General features: G+C 38.5%; 1 protein-coding gene across 6 annotated transcripts; it reads right to left on the minus strand.

Annotated features, from left to right (window-relative positions):
• Positions 1-8,886: 8,886 nt before the first annotated feature.
• DAZL (deleted in azoospermia like) lies at positions 8,887-21,930 on the minus strand. 6 transcript variants are annotated; one of them, XM_019616493.1, is made up of 13 exons: positions 21,830-21,930; positions 21,132-21,639; positions 17,377-17,511; positions 17,021-17,112; positions 15,684-15,735; positions 14,426-14,492; positions 13,968-14,101; positions 13,359-13,436; positions 12,537-12,587; positions 11,293-11,397; positions 10,501-10,599; positions 9,685-9,755; positions 8,890-9,296 (listed from the first exon to the last, which is right to left on the minus strand). In XM_019616493.1, the coding sequence occupies exons 2-12, from the start codon at positions 21,171-21,173 to the stop codon at positions 9,702-9,704; spliced, it is 909 nt and encodes a 302-aa protein (XP_019472038.1). In that variant the 5' UTR covers positions 21,174-21,639; positions 21,830-21,930; the 3' UTR covers positions 8,890-9,296; positions 9,685-9,701. The 6 variants fall into 6 exon arrangements, with proteins under 6 accessions (XP_019472042.1, XP_019472037.1, XP_019472040.1 ...); XM_019616492.1 differs by having other exon boundaries at positions 8,888-9,755; XM_019616497.1 differs by lacking the exon at positions 21,830-21,930 and having other exon boundaries at positions 8,887-9,755; positions 21,132-21,313.
• Between the last annotated feature and the right edge of the window lie 6 nt (positions 21,931-21,936).

Here is a 21,936-nt window from a genome sequence, read left to right on the forward strand (position 1 = left end):
GATAAATATGGACGCTACACTCGCTTCCACTCCTTGTCTACCTATAATCTTATACTAGTAAATGAAAACTGTAGCTAACTCCTACTGTAACATAAAAGCTATCTTCTACACATTATTTTAGCTTCCTGGGATGAAAAAGAGGTATAAATCTTACTAAAAGTCTCTAGAAATCTTATTCTGCTTGCTGTGCACTCAGCAAACAGTATTTGCTCTCTAGGAAAGTTTCATCCTTGACCTTACAGTTAAGTAAATTTGAAGCATATCCTTGTCATAATTAACAAGAGCAGTAAGAAAACACCGGTGGCATTTGCGTGTCTGGTCACAGCAGCTGCATTTTCCCAGCTTGCTCCACCTTCTCTGTATCACTGGTTATGAAGAATAACACACTAGATGAAAGATCATAAGTTTATTTAAAATTAAGTATCACAGAAATCAAATTTGCAAATTTGAATCTCTTTGACCTCTTAGGAAACTGAAGTTCAACCATTCGTGTGATTTAATTTAGATGAAAGTAGAATCAAGATTATTTGTTTCCCACTCTAGCCCAGCGCTTCTTGCATGGGGCATACGAAGGGAATATACAAAGGGGACATTTGAGCCAAATACCCTCTTAGCAGCTCCTATGCTAAAAACTGCAACAGAGTTGTCTCCAAGTAATTTTAGATTTTCAAGCTGGAAATATTCTTTCCAAAATAGTTAATGGTACTAAAATACAATTCAGTTCCATCCTTGACTTGCACATATGTGAAAGAACAGACACAAATATGAATTTTATAGTTTCTGAAGCTGCACTCTGCAAGCCAAACAGGCTGTCTTGGCATGGGAGAATACATCACCTGCTGCCAAAACACAGACAGACCCCTGCCATTTAGATTAAGAGATCACTCCACTAGCTGTAACAAGATCTGCCACAAGAGCTCAGTTGAAAAAACGCTGAGAGTCACCTCTACCTGCATCCCATACATTTGTTACAAGAATCTTTTCACAGCTTATCTTGTCTGAACGCTACCTGTGGCCTCAGCAACGACTTCTCATTCTATAGACAGTGGATCTTTGGGCAGTTAAGCAGCATGCATACAGCGCTTGAAAGCTACCACACACGAAACAAATACTGAGTACTTCTAGAAAAGTTCCAACATCAAATACAGTATTTGATACCACCACCTTCTTATAGTTGGTTCTGGGTTTGTTTTTTTTTGGCGCATATTTTATTTTTTATTACAGAATTATTTCTAAAAACACAAAGCATGGCAAAAACCTGCTGAAGAGTCCACATGCTTCATAACCTTTTTTTTTCCCAATAATGTCTTTGTTGTGTGTTAATGGACTTAAGTAAAATATTACTAGGTCTGTAGAAGCAAGGATGAAAACATAGGGCTCACATAGCAAATAATTCCTTTTGTTTACAGCTGCACTATGATGTTGTGGCAAAAATAACACCATTATAGCCTGCCTTGCTAATTGATTCAGTACACACCAAAAGGAAGGATCAAAGATGACCTCTAGCTCAGAAATCCTGGGCCCCAATCTGGTAGAAGCTGAGCACATTCTTGAGGATCTCTTGCCTTTTATTTTTCCATTTACAGATACCGTTCTGACAGCGGCCCACAATACTGACTCAAGCAAACCTTGATCTGGTCAAGTGGAATGTTCTTAACCAAGATTCCAAAATTTACAAAGTATAGAAAGTCAGCAAAATAATACTTCATTTTTTGCTTCTTTAGTGGTGCTTTTCTAACAGCAAAAAAAGAAGATATTTAAATGAAAACTCTTTTCAGAGTCTGTTTGCTGTTAGCTTCATAATAAGTCAACATGGGATATATATTGGAAAATGTCACCCAAGAAAGCAAACATTTCAGAGAGCTCACAATTCCCTATGGATAGCAGACTTAGCAACAGAAAATGAAATAATTCAAAATTTCTGCTAAATGACTCCCCTCCTTCTTTATAATCAACCCAGAGGGACCCAGTCCTAGGAAACACATCAACAACTAACAGCAAATACTAAGTACTGGTAGCACAGGTAAAATATACAGCTGAGTTCCTATCCACTGTCAATTACTGGGTTCCATCTGTAAGAGCAGAGATCACAAATAAGTATCGAGTTTAAGGAAGTGTTCCATGTTCTTATTCATTTCAAGCTTACATCCATAAGAAACAGGAACAGAAATGAAGTCTGACATCCATATTCAGCATAAATGAAGATTTTTCATGTTTCACTACATGCCTTTTTTTTTCCCCTCTGTAAACACTGTTTCTTATTGCAGACTGTATAGTAAGATTAGATGTGCCTGGAAACACAAAGGAGAGCTCCAATTTTTTCTTATACTTCTTCGAAATATTGTAGAGTTCAGCAAAGGATTTGACTCATAAGCATTTTACAGGTTAATAGAGGAACTGAGAAGAATTACAAATACATCAACAGGAAGTTTTCAGCTACAGATGTTTGTGGCTTAAGCTTACCTGCCCTGCTTCCCTATGGAGTGCCCTGCTCCATCCTGACCACACACTCAGAACCAACGTAAAATCTATCACACTCAGTCTTCCGCCTTAATCTATCACATTGCAACTTGACAGTCACTGTTCTATGAAATGTTCTCACTGCATTTCTTACAGCTGTGTTTTTACATGCACAAATGAGTTCTACAGAAATAACTACTACATTCTGCAGTGGACAGCTTTTACTACAGAAGGACAGGCTTTAGTATTCACAAGAAAAACATTTCTAAATTACAGTATTTGGTAGGTTTTTGTTAGCTTAACGCCCCACCTGCTGGCTGATGACTACATTACATTGTAACAGCCAGCAAAGAAGTCACACGCCTATTGCTGCCACCAGTCAGCTGCTGTATGCTGTCATGGCAACTGGTACAACGTAGGGAGAGGATGCAAAGCTGGGTCCAACAGTGTGATGATTAACATATAGAAGTAAAACCTAGATGGTTATAAAACAGTCTAAAACGCTAGCATCCATCCCTATAGATCACATTGAAGTATCACAAAGCATAATGCACTTAACAACTACTACAAAGACAGTGAGCTCATCTAACTTTACAATTCCTATATACCTCCAGCTGCACCCCAAACTCAGTCACCATACTGGGCTCCACCACAGCCACATAAATAGTTTCTTGAAAACTGATCAAGGTCTCAAAGACAGGAAAGAGTAGTCAAAGTTTGTAGTGCAAAAAATACTAGTCTCATTTTTGAGAGCTCTGTTTGAAAGAACAGCTTTAAAGGTTGGCTTATTCTAAAGAATGGATATGTGCCATCAGTCACTTAATAAGCAAATCTCATACGGTCAGAGGAACTCTGCTTTGTGCTGACCAGGTACAGGATCTACTCCTTTGAAAAAGCATGAATAAGAAACCTTTTAGAGGCCAATGCACCTTCCTGCCTGCCTCCCTGGATCTCATGCAAATACAGTCAGATGCTTGGTCAATTCAAAATGAAACAGCAAAGTAGAGATAAGAAATGTTTCTCTAGTGGTCTCGAGTATAAATGCAAACCTAGAAAAGAATTCTTTCCAGATGTACAAGGCTTTGCTGATGTACCATTCAAAGTTTATCTGCTATTTCAATTCACTGAGGCCCCAGCACAAGCCTGGGTCTCTTGCAACTGCCTAGAAGCGCAGTAGATAAAAGCTGAGCCAATATAAATTGAGTTACAGGTAACAATTCAGCATTTTTGGGCTTCCATTATCTTGACAGAAACATTCAGCGTTGTCTCAGCATTCATTAGAAAGCATGCTTCAGTCTAAACCACTGAACAGAAGAGCACCTCCTCATCTTCTAGTGGCCTGCAATTCCTGAGCATTCTGGCCCTCACCAAGTCCCCCACGAGAACAATGAAAGAAGGCCAATCAGCACAGAAATCACAATTTACTAGAAGACAGTGCTGCACTAAAGTACTTCTGAAACACCACTGCTATTGATTTTATTGATTTTTTTCTTACTTTGAAAAAAAAATTTAAAAACCTCTTAGCAGAAATTACACTTTAATTAAACTGCCACACACCTAAAAGAGCAGAAAAATCATTTCTGTCTCTGAAGTCAATGAAGACCCATCGTAGCAGCGAGACAGGTGCTACTGACAAGTTTTATGAAAGTTACTGCAGCATTCATGTAGAACAACCACAAAGACTTAATTCCCTATCAAAAATAGATGGAGTCCTGTATTTACAGTAAGAATACTATCAATAAAGATCTGTTGGCACAACTTTAATTCCCCACTTGGAAGAGATTCCGTAAATAAGTTGCTTAACTCCATAAAGATCTCTATTCTAATGAAAGTGAAAACAACCTCAATTAACATTCCTAACATTTACCACTGTAACTGCATGTCAGTTTGCTGAATAGGAGAAATAAGGTGAATATTTATATAAAATAATAAACATATATAAAGGTGAATACTTTTGTTTAAGGTGAAAGCTTTTGTTTGTTTTTAAACCTCTAGGGCCGTAAGCAAGTAAGTTGGCTATTTTTCAAAATAATGATAACAAACAACAAACTCAATAGCACGGAAAATAAGGGAAACCATTCACAGTGTAAGGCTTTGTCTACAATACTATATATACCTTGCCCCAGAATACTCAGAGCTGAACTGCTGACTTCTCTTAACTACAGAGCCATCTTTTAATACAGTATGGCGTGAGCCCTTTAATGGTTAACGGTCAAATTATCGTCCATAGAAGACTTCCAGCCTACCTAAATCACAAGGCAGCTGCTGAGTGCAGCAGAGTTTCGGATTTGCAAAGTGACAAAACAATTCGGAAGAGGATATTCTCCCAGTCATTAGTGACTTCAGAGATTTTCATCTCACTAAGTGTAAGAAGATGGAAGATGATTTAGTAATGCACCTTAGTAATCAAATGCATACATTAGTCAGAAACCACATAGTAATGGTAATGTGGTATGTCACAGCCATCTTTATATCCTTCCAAAAGTCAAAGGCGAAAGCATGTGCCCAACCCACTCAAGTAGTGCCATTAACCACTACAGGTCTAAACATTTTCAACTTCCAAGCATCATTTTTCTCCCAAGGAAAAGCATGAATAGCCTCTTAAAGGCTGTTCTAGTCCTAAATTATCCTAGGAAGACTACCCAATAAACACACTCAGTACAAAAGGTACCAGCACAAAAATAAATGTGAGAAAAAACATTTGATTAAGTTTGTCCTTAAGCTCGTCCCAGTCAAAACCAAGCAATATTCAAAGTAATATTCATTGAAAATTAAAATACACAGTACACAGAGTATAAGGTTTGACTTACAGCATCTTGGATAGGACAGAGGGAAAATAAAGCAACATTCTCAATAGTTCCAACGCTATTTTAAAACATATACCACCGACTTACGAAGTAACAATATAAGCAAGTAATGATGGTAACTCACAGGAACATTACAGAGCTGTCTCCTGCTACAGAATCCAACCCAGCTGAAGCAGCACAGGACAGACTGCTATGTCCAACCCACCATGCAGACAAAAAACACAACCTTCTGCAGCAGATGTCTTTATTATGTATTTTGAGGCTCTGAGAGCATTTTTGTTGCTTTATGCTGATGGCTCTAGAACAGTTATCTATATGGATACATACTTCCACATTTTTAGCTCTAACATTTTACCGTAATGTACTTTTAAAATGAAAAGTCTTTCTCATTACTGCATTTGATAGAGCATCGCAACTGTAAACTAAAAGAACAATCCTTTCTCACCAGTTTGAGGAATGTTTTTAGTACCAAATACATAAATTCAAAGCTTTTTCCACATAGCACAAACTTCTACCTACAGTAGCTAAAGCCAGAAGAGTCACAGGATTAACAAAGACCCGGAGAAACTCAGCTTGTGTCCTCCTAAAAAGAGTTGCAGTTCAAGTGTACCTCAGTTCCCCTACACCCTTCTTCTCCCCTTCCTCCCCAACCCAGTTTAAAGTAAAGTTCATCACGAACTGGAGAGCAGGAATGAAATACAGTATGAAGCAAGAGCCCATCTACATTGTGAAGCTACTCAAACTTTTTCATTGCAGAGATAATACTTACTGATCCTCTCTCTTTTCAATCTGAATCCTTTTAATTGATTACTTTCTCAGACTTAAAGTGGCAGACACTACAGCTTTTAAATTACAGTACACCTATCCTGAAATACTTGTCCACCAACACCTTCCTGCAGACATCTACAGACTACAGATGGGTGGACTCGAGAAAATAATTGCTTCATTATGACACTCACAAGAAAACCCTGTAAAATACAACTAAGGGAACATTCTTTTGTTTCTTTATAGCATTTAAGTATCAGATAATCTTCATGTAAGATAGAATTTGGCATCTTAGTTTGATGCACAAATACCTAGAAGGAAAAAAAATATTTCCATTTTGACAGAAAATTCCTGTCTGTGCCAGACAGACTATCATTCCAACAGAGATCCAAGAATACCATCTGGCTGGCTGGCTCATTTCAAGACTAGTTCTGTCAGGTGGCAAAGCTTGCGAGAAATTTGAAAAGGCCACAGAACCAAACAGCACACTAGGACATTTCACTTAAAGGACCATAAAATAATCAAGTGTCTTAGCTAAGTAATACCAAGTAAATGCAAGCACTGTTTTGCTATCTTACCTAAACAACTAATGCAAAAACAAAACTAATGCAAAAAGCTGGCTTACTAGTTACAGGAAACTTGCATGCTTTTGGATCCCACACAAAACACACTCGAGTGTCCTGATTTCTGCTGGCATGGTTGATTTTCTTCACTGCAGCTGGTATGATGCCAGGTTTTAGATCTAGGAGGAAAATGATAACACCCATGTTTTAGTTATTGCTGAGCAGTGCTTACACAGAACCCAGGACTTTCTGCCTCTCATGCTGCCTTGCCAGCAAGGAAGCTTGAGGTTCACAAGGAGCAAGGAGGGGACACTGCCACACTGTTGACCTAAACCAGCCAAAGGAATATTCCATAGCACGTGGCATAATACTGAATGAAACTGAGCAGAGTCAGCCAGGTGGAGGAAGTGCTGTTGAGTGAGCAAGTTGTAAGTCATTTGTTTTGTGTATTTATTTCTTCTCTACTAAACTGCCCTTATCTTGACCCTCAAGTTCCTTCCCCCTTCCTCTCCTTTGCCATGCTCTCCCTAATCCCACCGAAGGGGGGACTGAACAAACAGCTGTATTGTGCTTACCAGGTTAAGCCACTTGGACAAGTCAAAATTTGTTTTGCTTGCACAAGTTTAAAAAAAGGCATATCCATAACAACCCACTATTGTACCTACCAGCTCCCAATTAACATGGTCCACTCAATTTAGTAACACAGGTGGAACAAACTTGCAAGCAGCTAATTGTACACCTACTTTCAAAATGCCTTCAGCTACAGCCATACTAAACAGATGTTTTAACTTTCCAAATACAACACAAAAGAGATTTACCTACTACTTTTGTGTTATGCTTATAGGGTACTTCAAACAAACATTAAAGATGTATGTTCTTAGTTATAACTTGTTACTTTTAATGGCATATGCCACAAAATGCACAATTCCCAGATGGGAATAATAAAAAAAAAAAAAAGGATAGTGTTTCCTATGGGTGAGAAATGGCTAACAAAAGTAGCTCAACATGATCTAATGGAAGAGAAAATAAATGGTGCTTGTAAGGCCTGAGCTATGCATTTCACTATAAGCCTTCTCAGCATGCTTGTAAGAACAACTCATATCTAGCACCAAGCATTTCAAACATACTGAACAATCAACTTGCTCACCAGATGGTCTTACCGGAAACACTTGGTCAAATAAACATAAAATTTGCACTTTATTTAGATATCTTCTGTTTTTATCTCTTCGTTTGGTGTTGAGACTCTTCAATGAAAGCTACATACAGGCAGATCATGTTTTCTTATAGCACAACATAAAGAATCAAACACATCCCAAGGCAATTAAGCCAACAAGAACATTAAGCCAAAATGAATTCTGCATTTGCGAAGAAACAATTACCTTTATCAATAAACTGACATCACAGATGTAACATTCCAAGAAGGCTGCTGCTTAGATACTTAAAGTTGCAAAGGAAAGGGTCCTCGTACTCAGAAAACTCCAGATTACTTGTATGTGGAGTTTAATTGTGTACGATTGAAAACCACTTACGCAGAAGCTGGAAACGTGCAAGTATATCAAATGAACAACACTATTAAGGCAATAGGTTGACAAAAACATGGTGATTGATAGTACAGAAACACACTTAAGGACACAGCATCTTTAGTGAAAAGGAACAGTCTGAGCAGAGAAAAAGTTAACAACTTTAAGTCAATTTATGCTGCCAGAACATTGTTTGAGTAATTTTATGTAGAATTGCACCTATTATTGCTATCCCCCAAGCCCTCTCCATTCCCCTCCCCTCTTCAATTTAATAATCTCATCTTGAACACTCCTGAGCAACAGTCCTGGGACATTTTTGTGCTGCATCTTATAGCCCACCATCCAGACCTGTAGCAACTCAGCTCTTACTGCATGTTTCACTGACATCTACTTCTAGACATTTAAAGTAGGACATGCCATTCCATTCATTCATTCATACATACACACACACACACGAGGAGTTATTTCCTTTTATATTTGGAGAAATAGGTAGTAATAAGAAGAATAAATCAGACTGGGACTCAACACACATACAAGATTGAGTGCTGTTCTCAGTTGTACTCTTTCAAAATTGCGGGTAGGAACTAATACCAAACATGAAAGTTGTTGCTATAAATTTGTTGTAACTGGAATTCTTATGTAGGCTAAGAAATCTTCAATTCCTTCAATAAATATTATGCTACATGCCTTTCTCAAAGCAGCTTAAAATTAAGAAGTATTATATTAGGATGTCACTCACACCAGGAAGGTTAAGTCAAAATAAAAAAAAATTTATTGTTTCAAAATACGACTAAAATCTACATAATTATTAAAATATGCTTACATGTATTCTTTGATTAACACTTTGCATCACAAAGTTAGGCATATTTTAAATGCAGTATTTTCTCACAATTTTAAGATACAGGTATTGCTAAAATTAATCCAGTAAAAAAAAAATCATACTCCACTGAGCAGCCAATGTAACTAATTACATTCTTGCATCTTAAGTTACATACAGGAATTCTAGGATTCACATAGATAAATTGTCATTAGCAAACAAAGACATTGATTATGTAGTCTAAAGAGAACCAGGACTTAAAAGGGCTTCAGTTGAGTTACACCTTGACGTCTTCTGTTCCACTGATTAAGAGCTCAGTTTTAAAATACTCCATCTTGGACAAGGAACTGCTTCAACTTTTGAACTGCAAGAGGTAACTGGTTGACATTAGTAACTTAAATTGTGGTTTAATAAGAACAAAATTTTAACATGCAACAAACTGTACCTTAAAGCTCAGAAGAAAATCCACATGTATCAAACAAACCAAGAGTGTTTTTCTTTTCCCCTTCCCCATTTAAGTTCTTTAAGATTAGCATTTCAGTTAGTGGGAAAAGCATGCAAGCTAGTTTTATTACTGGAAGTATTTCAACTCTACAACTTCAAACTTCTCAAGCAAAAATAGCTATTTTGGAACAGGTAAAACAGGAACTCAAACTTCAACTTGAAGCAACTTTCTGAAAAAAGGTTACACTTTTTACTACACATCTTACTAAACTGAACTGTAAGAACATCAAAGTAATACATTTATGTACTTCAAAGTCTTTGTTGATCAAACACTTTTGAGCACTGCTCTTCCTTTTCTGAAGTGATGCGCCCTCCTCTCCTGGAATAGGAGAAAAAAAAGAACAAGAAACCATGTTTCTAGACAACAATCACAACAAAGCAACAAAAGCATCACAAATATCTCAAGATGTTCTCTATATTACTCAGTCCTCTCTAAATCTGTCAAACACAGCTTCTCTATTCTGGCTTCACAGCACTGGTGCCTAGTTCACATCTGTCTTTTTAAAACAAAAAAAAGTAGCAAGCTTTTAGGTATAATGTTGAAATCCTAATATAAAAGAAGAGAATGTAATCAGAACCAGACCCCTATGAAGGCTGAATGCACAGCAAAAAACTTTCCATTAATACCAGCTACTGATCTAACTATAGTCTATGGTAGAAATTATCTACTTGTTAACCAAAGTACAGATAGACATCCACAGTGAGTACTTAAGTGGAGAAAAGACCATAAACATTTAACTCTATTCTCTTGTAAACAAGACGCAATCTGCTTACCTTTCAGCAGACTGCTCCTGAGGGATGATTAGCTCTAAATACCCAATAGCTGACTGCTCAGCAGTTCTTATGCAGCCTTCTATCAATGCACTTAAATCCAATGAACTCAATTTCTGCAATTTTCTTTCAGTATTAACCAACTGAAAACTAACCATTCATTTATCTCAGTGCACATACAAAAATAAGAGCTCAAGCAAGTACAGATCAATCTTTGTCTTCATAGTATCCTGTATATGAACTAAATTAAGATCAGCTGCTTTTAGAGATTTAGTTTTGCTTTCACTACATACCCTGAAGTAATCTTCTTGTGATACAAAGGTGTTCCTCAGGCGGTTTTCAGGATTAAGCAGACACGATACTACTGTTTGTATGCTCCTGTCCACAGACTTCTGAAATAAAAGTTAAGAGATGCATCTATAATAATTCTACCAGTTGCCCTACTACTAGTAGTGTGTCTATCACAGGGTTTACACTTCATTCAAGAGTTCTTTCAGTTCTCTCGCTTCCTGAATTTTTCCCTTTAATGTTTTTAATTGGTTTCAATGCTCTCAGTTGTCATTTACAATGTAAATGTTTTTATCAGTGACAAGCCAGTACAGCTGCATTAGAGGCAGACAGGAGAGCAATAAAGTCTTCTTTAAAGAGAGTTTAGAACCAACTGCTGGCCAAATAGAGATAGCTTTCCACAAAAGCAAGCAGAGAAGAGTAATAAATTTCACCCATCTACATTTTGAGATTCATAAATCTAAGATGCAAAGTGCTACCCAATCTGCCATTTTATTACCTGCAATTCTTGAATAACTCTTATCAGAGTAAGACAATCTTGACACAATCACATTTTACACATCCCTACACTACAAACTAAGTACTAATAGCCTCAAGAAAGCACGATAGCCTTCTGAAATCATGCAGAAATTAAAGTGGATTAAACAGTGGCTGAAGTGATGATTACAATCTTAATTCTAGAGGTGATGAAGAGGTCAGGAGACCTCTTCGCCAAGCCACATAAGCCATGTAGCCTTCACAAACAAAAAATGTGGGAACAGGTCTAACAACAGAAAACACTCTGAGAAAGAACTTACTTTTTGTGGACTATTACCAGACGACTGTGTGGGCTCTGGAGCAGCACATTCTGTCTGTATAAACTCTGGATCCTCACTGTAGTGATAGTTTACTGAAGTATAAACCTGCATATTTAAGACAGTGCAGTATTTTAGTAACACTACAAGAAAGTGCCTAACTATGTTGTCACCCGTTCCCACCTATCAAGAGGCAATGCCAGCCTTAACCTTTTGGTAAAGCTTCACAAATGGGATAACTGTACCCTGATCTGTTTTAAAGACAGTTCTGTCCCCTTCCAAAAAAAATGCTTTCAAATACCTGTCTTTCCTCCTCACTGTAATTACTTTTGAAAGCTAGCTCCTCCACGTCCTCCATATATAGGTTTTGTTGTCAAAATTATTTAGCAAATACATTCCCTCACTAACAGAAATACAGACATCCCTGTAATACAAAAGGCTGAAAACAAAGCTTAGAGCACATGATTTGAACTAAGTAGTAATAAATTTTTCTTCTAATATGAAGAGAGACAATGAATGAATGCCAAGAGCAATATATATGGATAAAGTTTCATTTTCTGATTCTCACCTCTCCCACATTTACCTTCCAGAGTCTACACACATCTGCTGGAAACAAGCTTGAAAGACATTAGCTCTTAAAACTCTTCATAGAAATAGCACTCTAAAAATACAGTATTAGAATCGAGGAATAGGAGATGCAAATTTAAGATCCAGTGCCCAATTAAAGAAATGTTGTATAATTTTCTTCTCTTGTGGATGCCACTTGCGTGAAGTCACAAAAAGTTATCACCTTGGAAGCCATCAGACATCTAGTTTCTAGCAACCTCACTAACTGCTCAGAAGAGCTCTTGAACCAAAAACATTATCTGCAGAGAAAAATATTCTGAAGACTTTTACAAGTCTGCAAAAGAATGAGAACAACCAGTAGTATTTTACAGATCTTAAAAAAAGAGCTTGTACATTAGACAACATTATCCTTCCTTCAGCTTTGCATGAAGAACCAATCTTGTTTCCATATTAAAATTCCAGAGTTCACTAGTTAGTAACAATGCAAAACTGGTATTCTAGTTCAGCCATACAACTTCTAAACTAACCCATGAGAAGGAAGGCCTAAACAACTATTTATGTCAGCCACAGGAGTCGCTGAGACTGGATTCCACACAGACCTGTTAAACCAACAGCTTTTTTTTTTTTAAGTATCAAAACATTTAACCCAGAAGTCTTCAAAGTAAACACTGCAGACTTACCGGAGGCATAACATAGTTTCTCTGCTCCCCAGGAATCCATTGTGGTGGAGCCTTAAACAGAAATTGAAGAATAATCAGCTTTTACCTATATTCATTTCCCACACAGGTAACTGCTCTTTAAGAAGCACAGTATATACACACACACACACACACACCATACTTCACACCTGGATTTTTTCATTCTTACAGTTCTTAGTGCAGCATGGTATCTTTTTCATGTGGACCTCACATAGTGCTCAGCACAAGGTCTGTCCCACCACAAATTCCAACAGCCTCCTACCTTTTCTCATTCCAAATTTAACAAAGATTAACTAAAGATTAGGAAAAGAACCAAGTGCAGTCACAGCAGCCATAGTGACAAAACGTCTCACGCCTTCAGTTTCTACAGTTACTAAACTATCTCATTTAGTCTGAAAGAACAAAGACAACCTACACATTTCATTACAAGCTCAAAAATGGCTATTTCATTACAAAAATGGCTACCAAGTACCTTTCTGTACATTTTTACAGCTTAGAAAACATTTTTCTACTTTGATTATATCCCAGTATTAAGTCTAACTAGCAATTCTGTTTATTGCATAAGTAGTTGATTTTGTTTACACTGCACAAGTGCAAAGTTTCCTCCTGTAAGAACTCCTCTCAATGATCATTTTTTTCAAAACAAACGTTGCCATCTTTCAATACTTTCATCAATGTCATTAATCTAATGACATGAAACTGGTTTAACTGTTAAGTTTCCTTAAAAGGTTCTTTCTCCCTGAAAACACCTACAGTGCTGAGACTCCCAACAACCTTACTGCTCCAACTTAAAGAATTACATACCTGATAGTTGTATGCTGGCTGATATCCTACAGGAACTTGCTGCTGTATCAATAAAGCTGGTGAACTGTATGCATATGTCTACAAAATAAAAGTTTTTTTAATTCAAGTTTAAAGCAAGGTGTTATGGTATCTGCTGTGACTAGCACAAGTGTCCCTACAAAGGCAGCAAAAAAACCAAGAATTTGCTTTGCTAGGAGAAAAGAGTAACACGCCAACTTCTACTTCCATAATTGAAAACACTGGATTTTAAAGCCTATGGTTTATTCAGTAAGACAATAACACAGTAAATATCTGGATGCATGACAAGCAGCAAGTCCACTGAAGAGCTATTATTTCACTGAACGCTCTACCTACAAAAGTTCTTATTTTCAAAATAAGAAGTGTATCATCTCCCTGCATTTTGTTTTATAAAGAATGATTAAATTAATTTTTCAGGCCAGTTGGAAGTTCAAGTAGCTTTAAGTTAAGACCTGTATTGGGAAATGTAAGACAAAAATGAGCAGGTAAGATGAGATTGGAATCTTTATATGGACTTGAGAAGGCGTACATAGCTTACACTTTCATGAACATTTAACTACAATTCCCAAACAGCAGCACAAATAACCTTACCTGCACATACTGAGTTAGTGGGCTCACCACAGCTTGAGGCTGCACGTAGGTCTCTGTATTTTGATTACTCCATACACTATGGAATTGTGGTGCAGGAGGATTGAAAGCTAATGGTCTAGGCTGCACATAAGAACCTTGTTTTAAGACAAAAAAAATATTAAAACATTTTAAGGAGTATTTCATAAATATTTGAATTCTACTTGCAAAAAAACTTTGACACTTTGACTTTTGAATTCAGCTCAGCGACTTAACTACATTGCATTTTCAGCTATTGCGCTCCCAACCTTCATTCAATTTTATTATCAAAACTGTACATCCCACAAGCAGTGAGGCTGTGATTTAGAACTGACATCAGTTGCAACATGCACACTGCACTGAAAAAAAAAAGGACTTGCAAGAATACTAATGTATTGATTATGAAAAAACTAAACTTATAATCTGACTTTATATATACTTACACAAGTTTTGTTGTTTTCTAATTGCTGGTCCCAGTTTCAGCCTTTTACCATGGACACTGATCTGTGACTGAAAAATAAGTTATTCCATAAGCTGGAGAATCAGTAAGGTGGGTGGGCCGTCTAACTTTCAGGAGACCGTACTTTATTTCCATTCTACAGTATCACCAACTCACATATAGCTTCAAAGAGCCTCCATTTTCTTTCTTTTCCTTCTTTCTAAGCCTTTTACCTTTAATCTCCTGTAATGCTCTCTTTATCTACTCAGGAACTTCACAAACCTTGTATTCCTTAATTACTTATTAGAGACTGCCAGTCTTCATTCTGTTTTATGCACATTATCCATGCCAATCTTTGTCCTGTTTTATCACTGCCTCAGTATGCAGCCACTTTTCTTCCCCCAAATCTTCCAGCAGACCCAAGGCTTTAAATCACACCAAGACCAGGACTACATTAATTTGGTTTCTGACTTAATATACAAAAAGCATAGAGCAACAGCACCAGATATTTGTTTTAGTTTCAGCTGGGACAGAGTTGCTTTCCTTCAGTGTCTAGTATGATGCTTCGTTTTGGTTTTAGGAAAAAAAACTACACTGACTGAAACATACTGATGTTTCCAGCTGTTGCTGAGCAGTGGTGCATGGAACCATTTTAGTTTTCTCAGCTTCTCCTACTGTCCTGCCACCAGTGGCACTGCAGGGGACGCAAGGAGCTGGGAGGGCACAGAATCAGAACTGACCTAAACTTCCTAAAGGGATATTCTGTAACATATCTGCACATAGAAAAGTATGAAAGGGGGAGGAATCATCAGGCAGCCTGCCACTGCTCAGGGACCAGCTGGGCATCACCTGGTGGGTGGTGAGCATTGCTTATGCATCACTTGTTTTTCATATACACATTTAAAGGATAACAGTTACATATATACACACACAACTATCACAACTGCTACCCATTTTTCCTCTTCCTATTCTCCTGGTAAATAGTTTTCATCTCAACTCACAAGCAGTGTTTTTTGGTTTTGGTTTTGTTTTTTTTTTTAATTATCTTCCCATATGGCTGGGAAGGAGTGCAGTGACTAAAATACTATGAAGTACTTTGCAACCCACTGGGTTAAGTCACAACAATATTTAAGCATTTATTTCAGGGCAGTTCTAGTCTTTCTTTTTTCTTTTTACTTTCCTCAGTGGAACTGGTTTCCCCTAACCACACCTACCACCTTCATATGGAAGGTTCTTCTGACAACTTAAAACAAAGAGCTTACTTCTACTATTTTTTGAACATCCACATTGTCCAGGAATGAAACAAATCCATACCTGAAAAGAAAAAAAAATATATCATTCAACTACTACATTTTGATTTTTTTGATAGTTGTTAGTTTTTTTTTTGTTTTGTTTTGTTTTTTGTTTGTTTTAAACTAAAACAGTTAAAAGAACATTAACTGTTATTAACAGGACATTAATATATAATTCAGCATCAAAGTGCATTTGTTGCTGACTGACAGCATACTGGGCCGAATAAAAGGAATTAAATGCCAGATTCAATATTCTCCCAATAAAGTTACTCAGATGAGTTCTGTTATTAATATTAGTAGCATCAAAAAGCCAAAAGCTCCATTAATTATGATGTACTAAGTTCTGCATTTACTGCAAAGGCTTGAATGAAAGGAGGAACTACAGGAATAATTACACTATTGGAGGAAGTGATCCCAAAAGAGGTTTTCAATTTATCTCACTACTTGTTGTTCATTTAAGCCTTAATATTGGAGACAATACTCAGAGAACTATAGAGTATGTCAATCAATGGAATATGGCAATTTACCAATAATCAGAACACATGCTTGCTACACATTAGAATTCACCACAAAGACCAGGCAAGGGTCATTAAGCTCAATATTTTCAGCTCATTGCCTATGAAAAGAAAATGCTACTTTTTGGAATCTGCTCAGAGTAACAGAAAACAATTAGCACACCTTTAGAGTGAAGTCTTCCTTGCAAAACAATTCTAATTTCAAAGCTGGGAGAGCTTCCTCTGAACTCAGCTGGGTGGAGTCCAAACATCTTCACTTAAGTTCTTCGCTCCAGATCAGTTTTCTATACACCCAATAGGAATGTCTCTGTAACCTTCTATAATCCCTTAAGTTTCACTCACCACCTGAAACAGTTTGGCTGCCTCTAATTTACGCCTGAGCAATCAAAGACTGCAGTCCAACTGCCCCAATGAAAGTCTACCCCCTCTCTCAATTATATTAGTGGTACCACACCGATGCTTAACTGCTACGGCCATCAGAAAAAGTCAAAGTTTCAACCTGTGAAAGAACAGCCTCCACAAGCATCCACTAAGTTTTATGCTTTGCTCCCACTAGTTAAGTGACAACACCACTACGTTCCCTCAACAGGTATACACCAACAACATAAAATCTGTCCCGTTCTCAACTGGGAGACTAAGCAGATTTAAGATCAGCCTAGTTTTACATGTTTCACATAAATTCACCTTAATTGGAAAAGCTAAAGCATGGTAAGTGAGCAAATACTGAACAACAGACAACATTTATGTTAGAATTACATCTACATAAGCAGTAACTAATAACATTCTGCTCACCCTTTGGAAACACCAGTTCTGTCAGTGATTATTTTCACTTCCTTCACAGTACCATATTGTTCAAAGTAACTCCGAATTTCTGCTTCGTTCATCTAGAAGAAACAAAGTCTTGAACTACTTCACAGACACAGTAAACTGTTACAATTGGGTTTAAAAATAGTACTTGTCACTTCAAAACATCTCCTAATATTCCAGGAAAATCTTATCGGTCTGTTTCAAAGCTCTCTTACCATAATGCATTATTTCAAGATCAGTGAAGACTCAATTAAAAAAGCCCTCCAGAAGTTAAAATTCCTATTTCTTTCCCACTAAAGCATATCATATGTAGTTTAAAAACATAGAAAATATATAAATACCCTTATATCAATTCCACCAACAAAGACTGTATTTGGCATGATTTTTCCTTCTGGTAAAACATATCCTTGGCAGGTTGTTGACAGATGGGTATTATCCTCTGAGACACTTCCACACTGGGCTTCCGCATTTGCAGACTGAAAAGGTTAAACAAATATCTCAGTCACATAATAACACACTTCTAGGTAAGCCTTCATCATCCTGTAGATACAGTTTGAGACCACAAATATCAATGGCATCTTTCCAGTTACATAAAAGAAGTATTTACTGCAAATGGAACACTCATATGGAAAAGTTTGAACCAACTCTTCCTTGAGGTTAAGACTTCAGATCTAGACTCCAGCTAGGCTACACTAAGCAGGCTTACCTGACTGGAAGCTTCACAAACATTGTTGCTACCACCCAACTTACAAAGAGAACCCCAGAAGTATTCATCTCAAAGTTCTACACAATTCCTTTTAGATGCAAGCAAGAAGTTCTTCAATTCTTTACTGTGAATTGATTATCCACTGAATAAATTCCATCATTTTCCTGATCAAAAACCAGAAGTGCTCAAGAAGTGAGTAAAGCTTATGAAGCTCCTTGGAACAATGGTACAGAGTTGTACAACAATATAACTGTGAGGTAGATAGTGTTATCTTGATAGAATATTCACACCATTTATCTGCACCTCAGAAAAAGTTTTAGTCAATTTAACTACAAGAGAAATATGAACAACTATGAACCTGTCACAGAATGGCAAGCACCAGAGCAGGATCTTAGGTGTGCTCTACACGTATCTACATGGTGTCATGCAATAACTACAGCCATTGTGTGCTTTGCACACCCACATTCCATATGCACCTTCTGACTTGAGCATAACTCACAATCTCAAAGTTCCTCATTCAATTCAGATCAGAGGAAAATGGATTACGGATTAATGTTTATGAATGGAATCATTTGCTCAGACTACATGCAATTCCGTTTCTTGTTGCTGATGCCACCAAGATGTGTTCCATACTCTAAAACATGCTTCAAACATTATACAAAGATACTTGCAAATATACCACATACAGATGAAACTTTGGTTCCTCATCTTCACTCATGAAATGGTTCTAGGTACATGCTTCTTTACCTACCTTGTAGGAAAAAAAAAAACTACTTTGACCATCTCAGTAGTGCTCATTTCTCTGTATCAAGATCTCAAAACATTAATAACCTTTTCCTTACAGCTCAAGTGGTGTGGCATTACCCCTATTTCAGATACGCAGATCTTTTGATTTAGTTGAGGTTACTGATACTTTGAAACCTACTAATAATTTACAATCACTAGTACCCATTTTTCAATGTAACAAATTACGTTTAACACAGAGTTATTTAAACTGCAGCTGCAAGTGATCAATATTCATTCATATTGGACACCCAGTAAGGGAATAAGAAAATTGTAAGAATCAATCTGTCCATGCGGCATGATTCAACCAGCAATTAAGTAATGCCAAAAGTAGAATTCAGCTTTCCACAAGTATGATTTCAGCATGACTGAATCAAATTAACACCAGACGACCCCTAAAAAGCAAAGACAATTTGCCCCATCTCTTCTCTTAAACCTGTTCTGCACAAGATTCAACAGCTGTCAGTTCACACTAAGCGTAGTTTCTAAGAAAGAATAGCATTGAGAGGAAGTTTTGACCAGATTAGTATTCTGTTATTTTAGACAATAGAATCAGCTTACTGTGCTATCAGATAAGCATCAGATCCATCAGAGATTCCATGGATGCAGAAGAAATGGAGATGGAAAAGACCCAGTTTGAGACAGTTTAACTGCATCTCATGAAGCTAGACCTTGAAGTACCTGGCTCCGTCACATCCAGTAACATTTTCTTGTACGCAACTCTGTTTACTTCAACTGTATGCTACCGACTGCAAACTGTGTAGTAGATTACTTCTGTTGTAAGCAGATAAAGAGCAGTCCTTCCCCTTCCTTCTTATTGTACCAGGGCAGCTTTTTATACCACTGCAAAGGGAACAGAGCTCTACATTTCACAAGTGAAAAATGGTTGTAATTTTCAGACACATCTGCTTCTGATCCAAGCTCATTCCACAGTTGTGTAAACACTTGCTCTAACATGAGAATACATCACGACAAGAAGGAAACAAGAGGAGAGCTGTAGACCACTTATTTGATCATACCCCCAGATAAAGAACATTTTAACTCAAACATGAGACCAACTCCACAGCTGACCTATTAACGTCTGTTCCCTCTTTTTGGACCTGTTTCAGTGACAGAAGCTCAAAGAAAGCATTCACTTGGCCGTGCAAATTCTCTTGCAACTTTAAGCAGGAAGTAGCTCACAGCAAATGCACCCAGGAGAGCCAGAATCAGCACAAGAAAGTGGGTCGGCATACAGATACTGCTGACATGCAGGTAAAAAAACAGCGTTGGCTACCATGGAAGCGCATCATTAGTTTCTCACAATAACAATGCAGGATAGAACTTTCAAAGAAAATACAGCTCTTTAACCCTTCTGCACACTAAATACCTAAAGGGGCAAATAGGTTTCTTAGGCATTGTGACAAACTTTTCAATATCAAAAATAAGCTTTAAGATGCATTAATACACTTATTTCTCAGAACATAAAAAGGAGCTACTGATGAACATGATGAAAAAGTTATCACAGTATGAAGACATGAAGCAATGTCTTTCTCCTTTAGAAGTCTTCAGTACTACAATGGAAAACTTCTGTAAAATCAAACAAAGCATCACCCTTGTTTTATCAGCATAAAATGTTATTGTTATTTTAATACCCAAAGCTGCCTTACTACATACTACTTACTGCATACTACAGGCAAACTGCACTGTCGCTGGATCAATATCCAAAGCCATTTCCAATTCCCAAAACTGGAAAAAATGCTACACTTAAACAGATGAATTATGTACCATGAAGTACCATGAAGCACGAGCTGAATCATAGGATAACCTTAGCTGGAGAGGACCCATAAGGATCACTGAGTGCAACTCAAGTGACCGAATCACTCAAAAATATCTTAAGCAGAGCTTCTCTGTCTCTGCAGCTCACATTAACTTTGAAAACCAGCTTCCAGGTGTGAGGAGGTTTATTCAGTTTTTCAACCTACTTAAATTTCTTTCCCCTACCCTTTCCCTATCACAAGGGGAATTAAGTAATTTACTCTTTGCATTGTTCCACAGAGCATCGACTTCAAGGCAGGAAAATGGGAATAACCCCCGTTAATTACAGCAAGGGTTGGTAAACAAAGAGGTGGAACTGCCTGAGTGATGGCCACAACTGCGTCTAGGGAAGGAAAGCCTTAATTTTTCCTCTGGTCACAGAAGCACTGCTTCCTGATGTCTTGACTGCTTCCTCCCTCAACTCACACGGGGTTTATTTAAAATAAGGGGCATTCAGCGCCGTATGCACGCCCGCTCCCGCCTTCGGTTGCCATGGCAGCCGCTGCGGAAGGAGAAGATGGCGGCGGCTCCGGGGCGTTGCGCCCGACCGGAGGCGGCAGGGGGAGCTATGCAGCAGCGCTGCTCAACTCAACCCGGTCCTGCCTGCAAGTTGCTGAGGTGTCAGCCTCACAATAGCAGATACCGTTCTTATTTTAAAAAGGCCGAAAATAAAGAATCTCTTGAAAAACTGTACTGCGTGTAAACAGTTCAGTTTCAGCTGCCGGCTCATATACCAGATTACAGTCACCTCGACAGGAACGCTTTATCGCTGCCTTCCCTGCACACGTTTAGCACCAACCAGAACTGTACCCGGACCCGGCGACGCCAGGCTTCGCCCCAACGGGACCACATCAGGCAGAATATTCTCGAAGACGAAGGACACTTTGGACGGAATGAGCACGTGCGGAGCCGGACAGCATCATCGCGAAGCGCTGCCGGAAACCGCCGGGTGGGGCCGGCGCTCTCAAGGCGACAACGGTCCGCTTGGGCGGCTTAACAGCTCGGCGCCGGGAAACTGGCTAAGAAAAAGGGCTAAGGGGGGGAAGTGCCAAAAGGCTGAGGACAGCCAGAGGTGATGGAAAGCTGTGGCAGGACGAGGCGTCACGCCGGGCCTAAGCGGAGAACGGGTTCAGCTGCCACCTCGGGGCACGAATCGGAGGCGGCGGAGTAGAAGGGCCGTGACTGTGCCCGGAGTCACAAAATGGCCGCTCGAAGCACGACGCGTCTCACGTCTCGAAGTCCTCCTCACACCACGGCTCTGACCACGACACCAACTCACGTCTCAGCCTTCTTTTATTATCATTTTCCCGCAGTATCACTGAAATTCATACCCTACGTGTAAGATTCTAGAACCTATTGTAAAAGGCAGTAATTCTCGGGGGCTCCGTACAGTGCTGTGAGGCTCCCCCACCCACTGCCGCTATGCCGCCCCCCGGCCCGGCGCACCTCACAGCCCGCTCTCCACCCGCCCGACCACTGTTCCCCCGTTATCCCCAGCTCCGACTTACCATCGTTCCCCGGAGTTGTGACAGCACCCACACACTTAAAAACAAAGGAGGCCTTTAAAACAATAGGAACGTTGGGAAAAACAGATACTGAAGAACCCCGCTTTTTT

The sequence above is a fragment of the Meleagris gallopavo genome, chromosome 6 (genome assembly GCF_000146605.3).
Source record: "Meleagris gallopavo isolate NT-WF06-2002-E0010 breed Aviagen turkey brand Nicholas breeding stock chromosome 6, Turkey_5.1, whole genome shotgun sequence".
NCBI classification, from domain to species: Eukaryota; Metazoa; Chordata; class Aves; order Galliformes; family Phasianidae; genus Meleagris; species Meleagris gallopavo.

Excerpts from the sequence above, each read along its gene's own strand:
- DAZL (XM_019616497.1), bottom strand. The coding sequence starts at position 21,173 with ATGTGGTCCCGTTGGGGCGAAGCCTGGCGTCGCCGGGTCCGG. Across the intron at positions 14,493-15,683 it reads ATGTTCAAAAAATAGTAGAA|TCACAGATCAGTGTCCATGG; the intron begins GTAAGCTCTTTG and ends CTTATTTTTCAG. Across the intron at positions 10,600-11,292 it reads CTGGTAATAGTCCACAAAAA|AAGTCTGTGGACAGGAGCAT; the intron begins GTAAGTTCTTTC and ends CTTTTATTTCAG.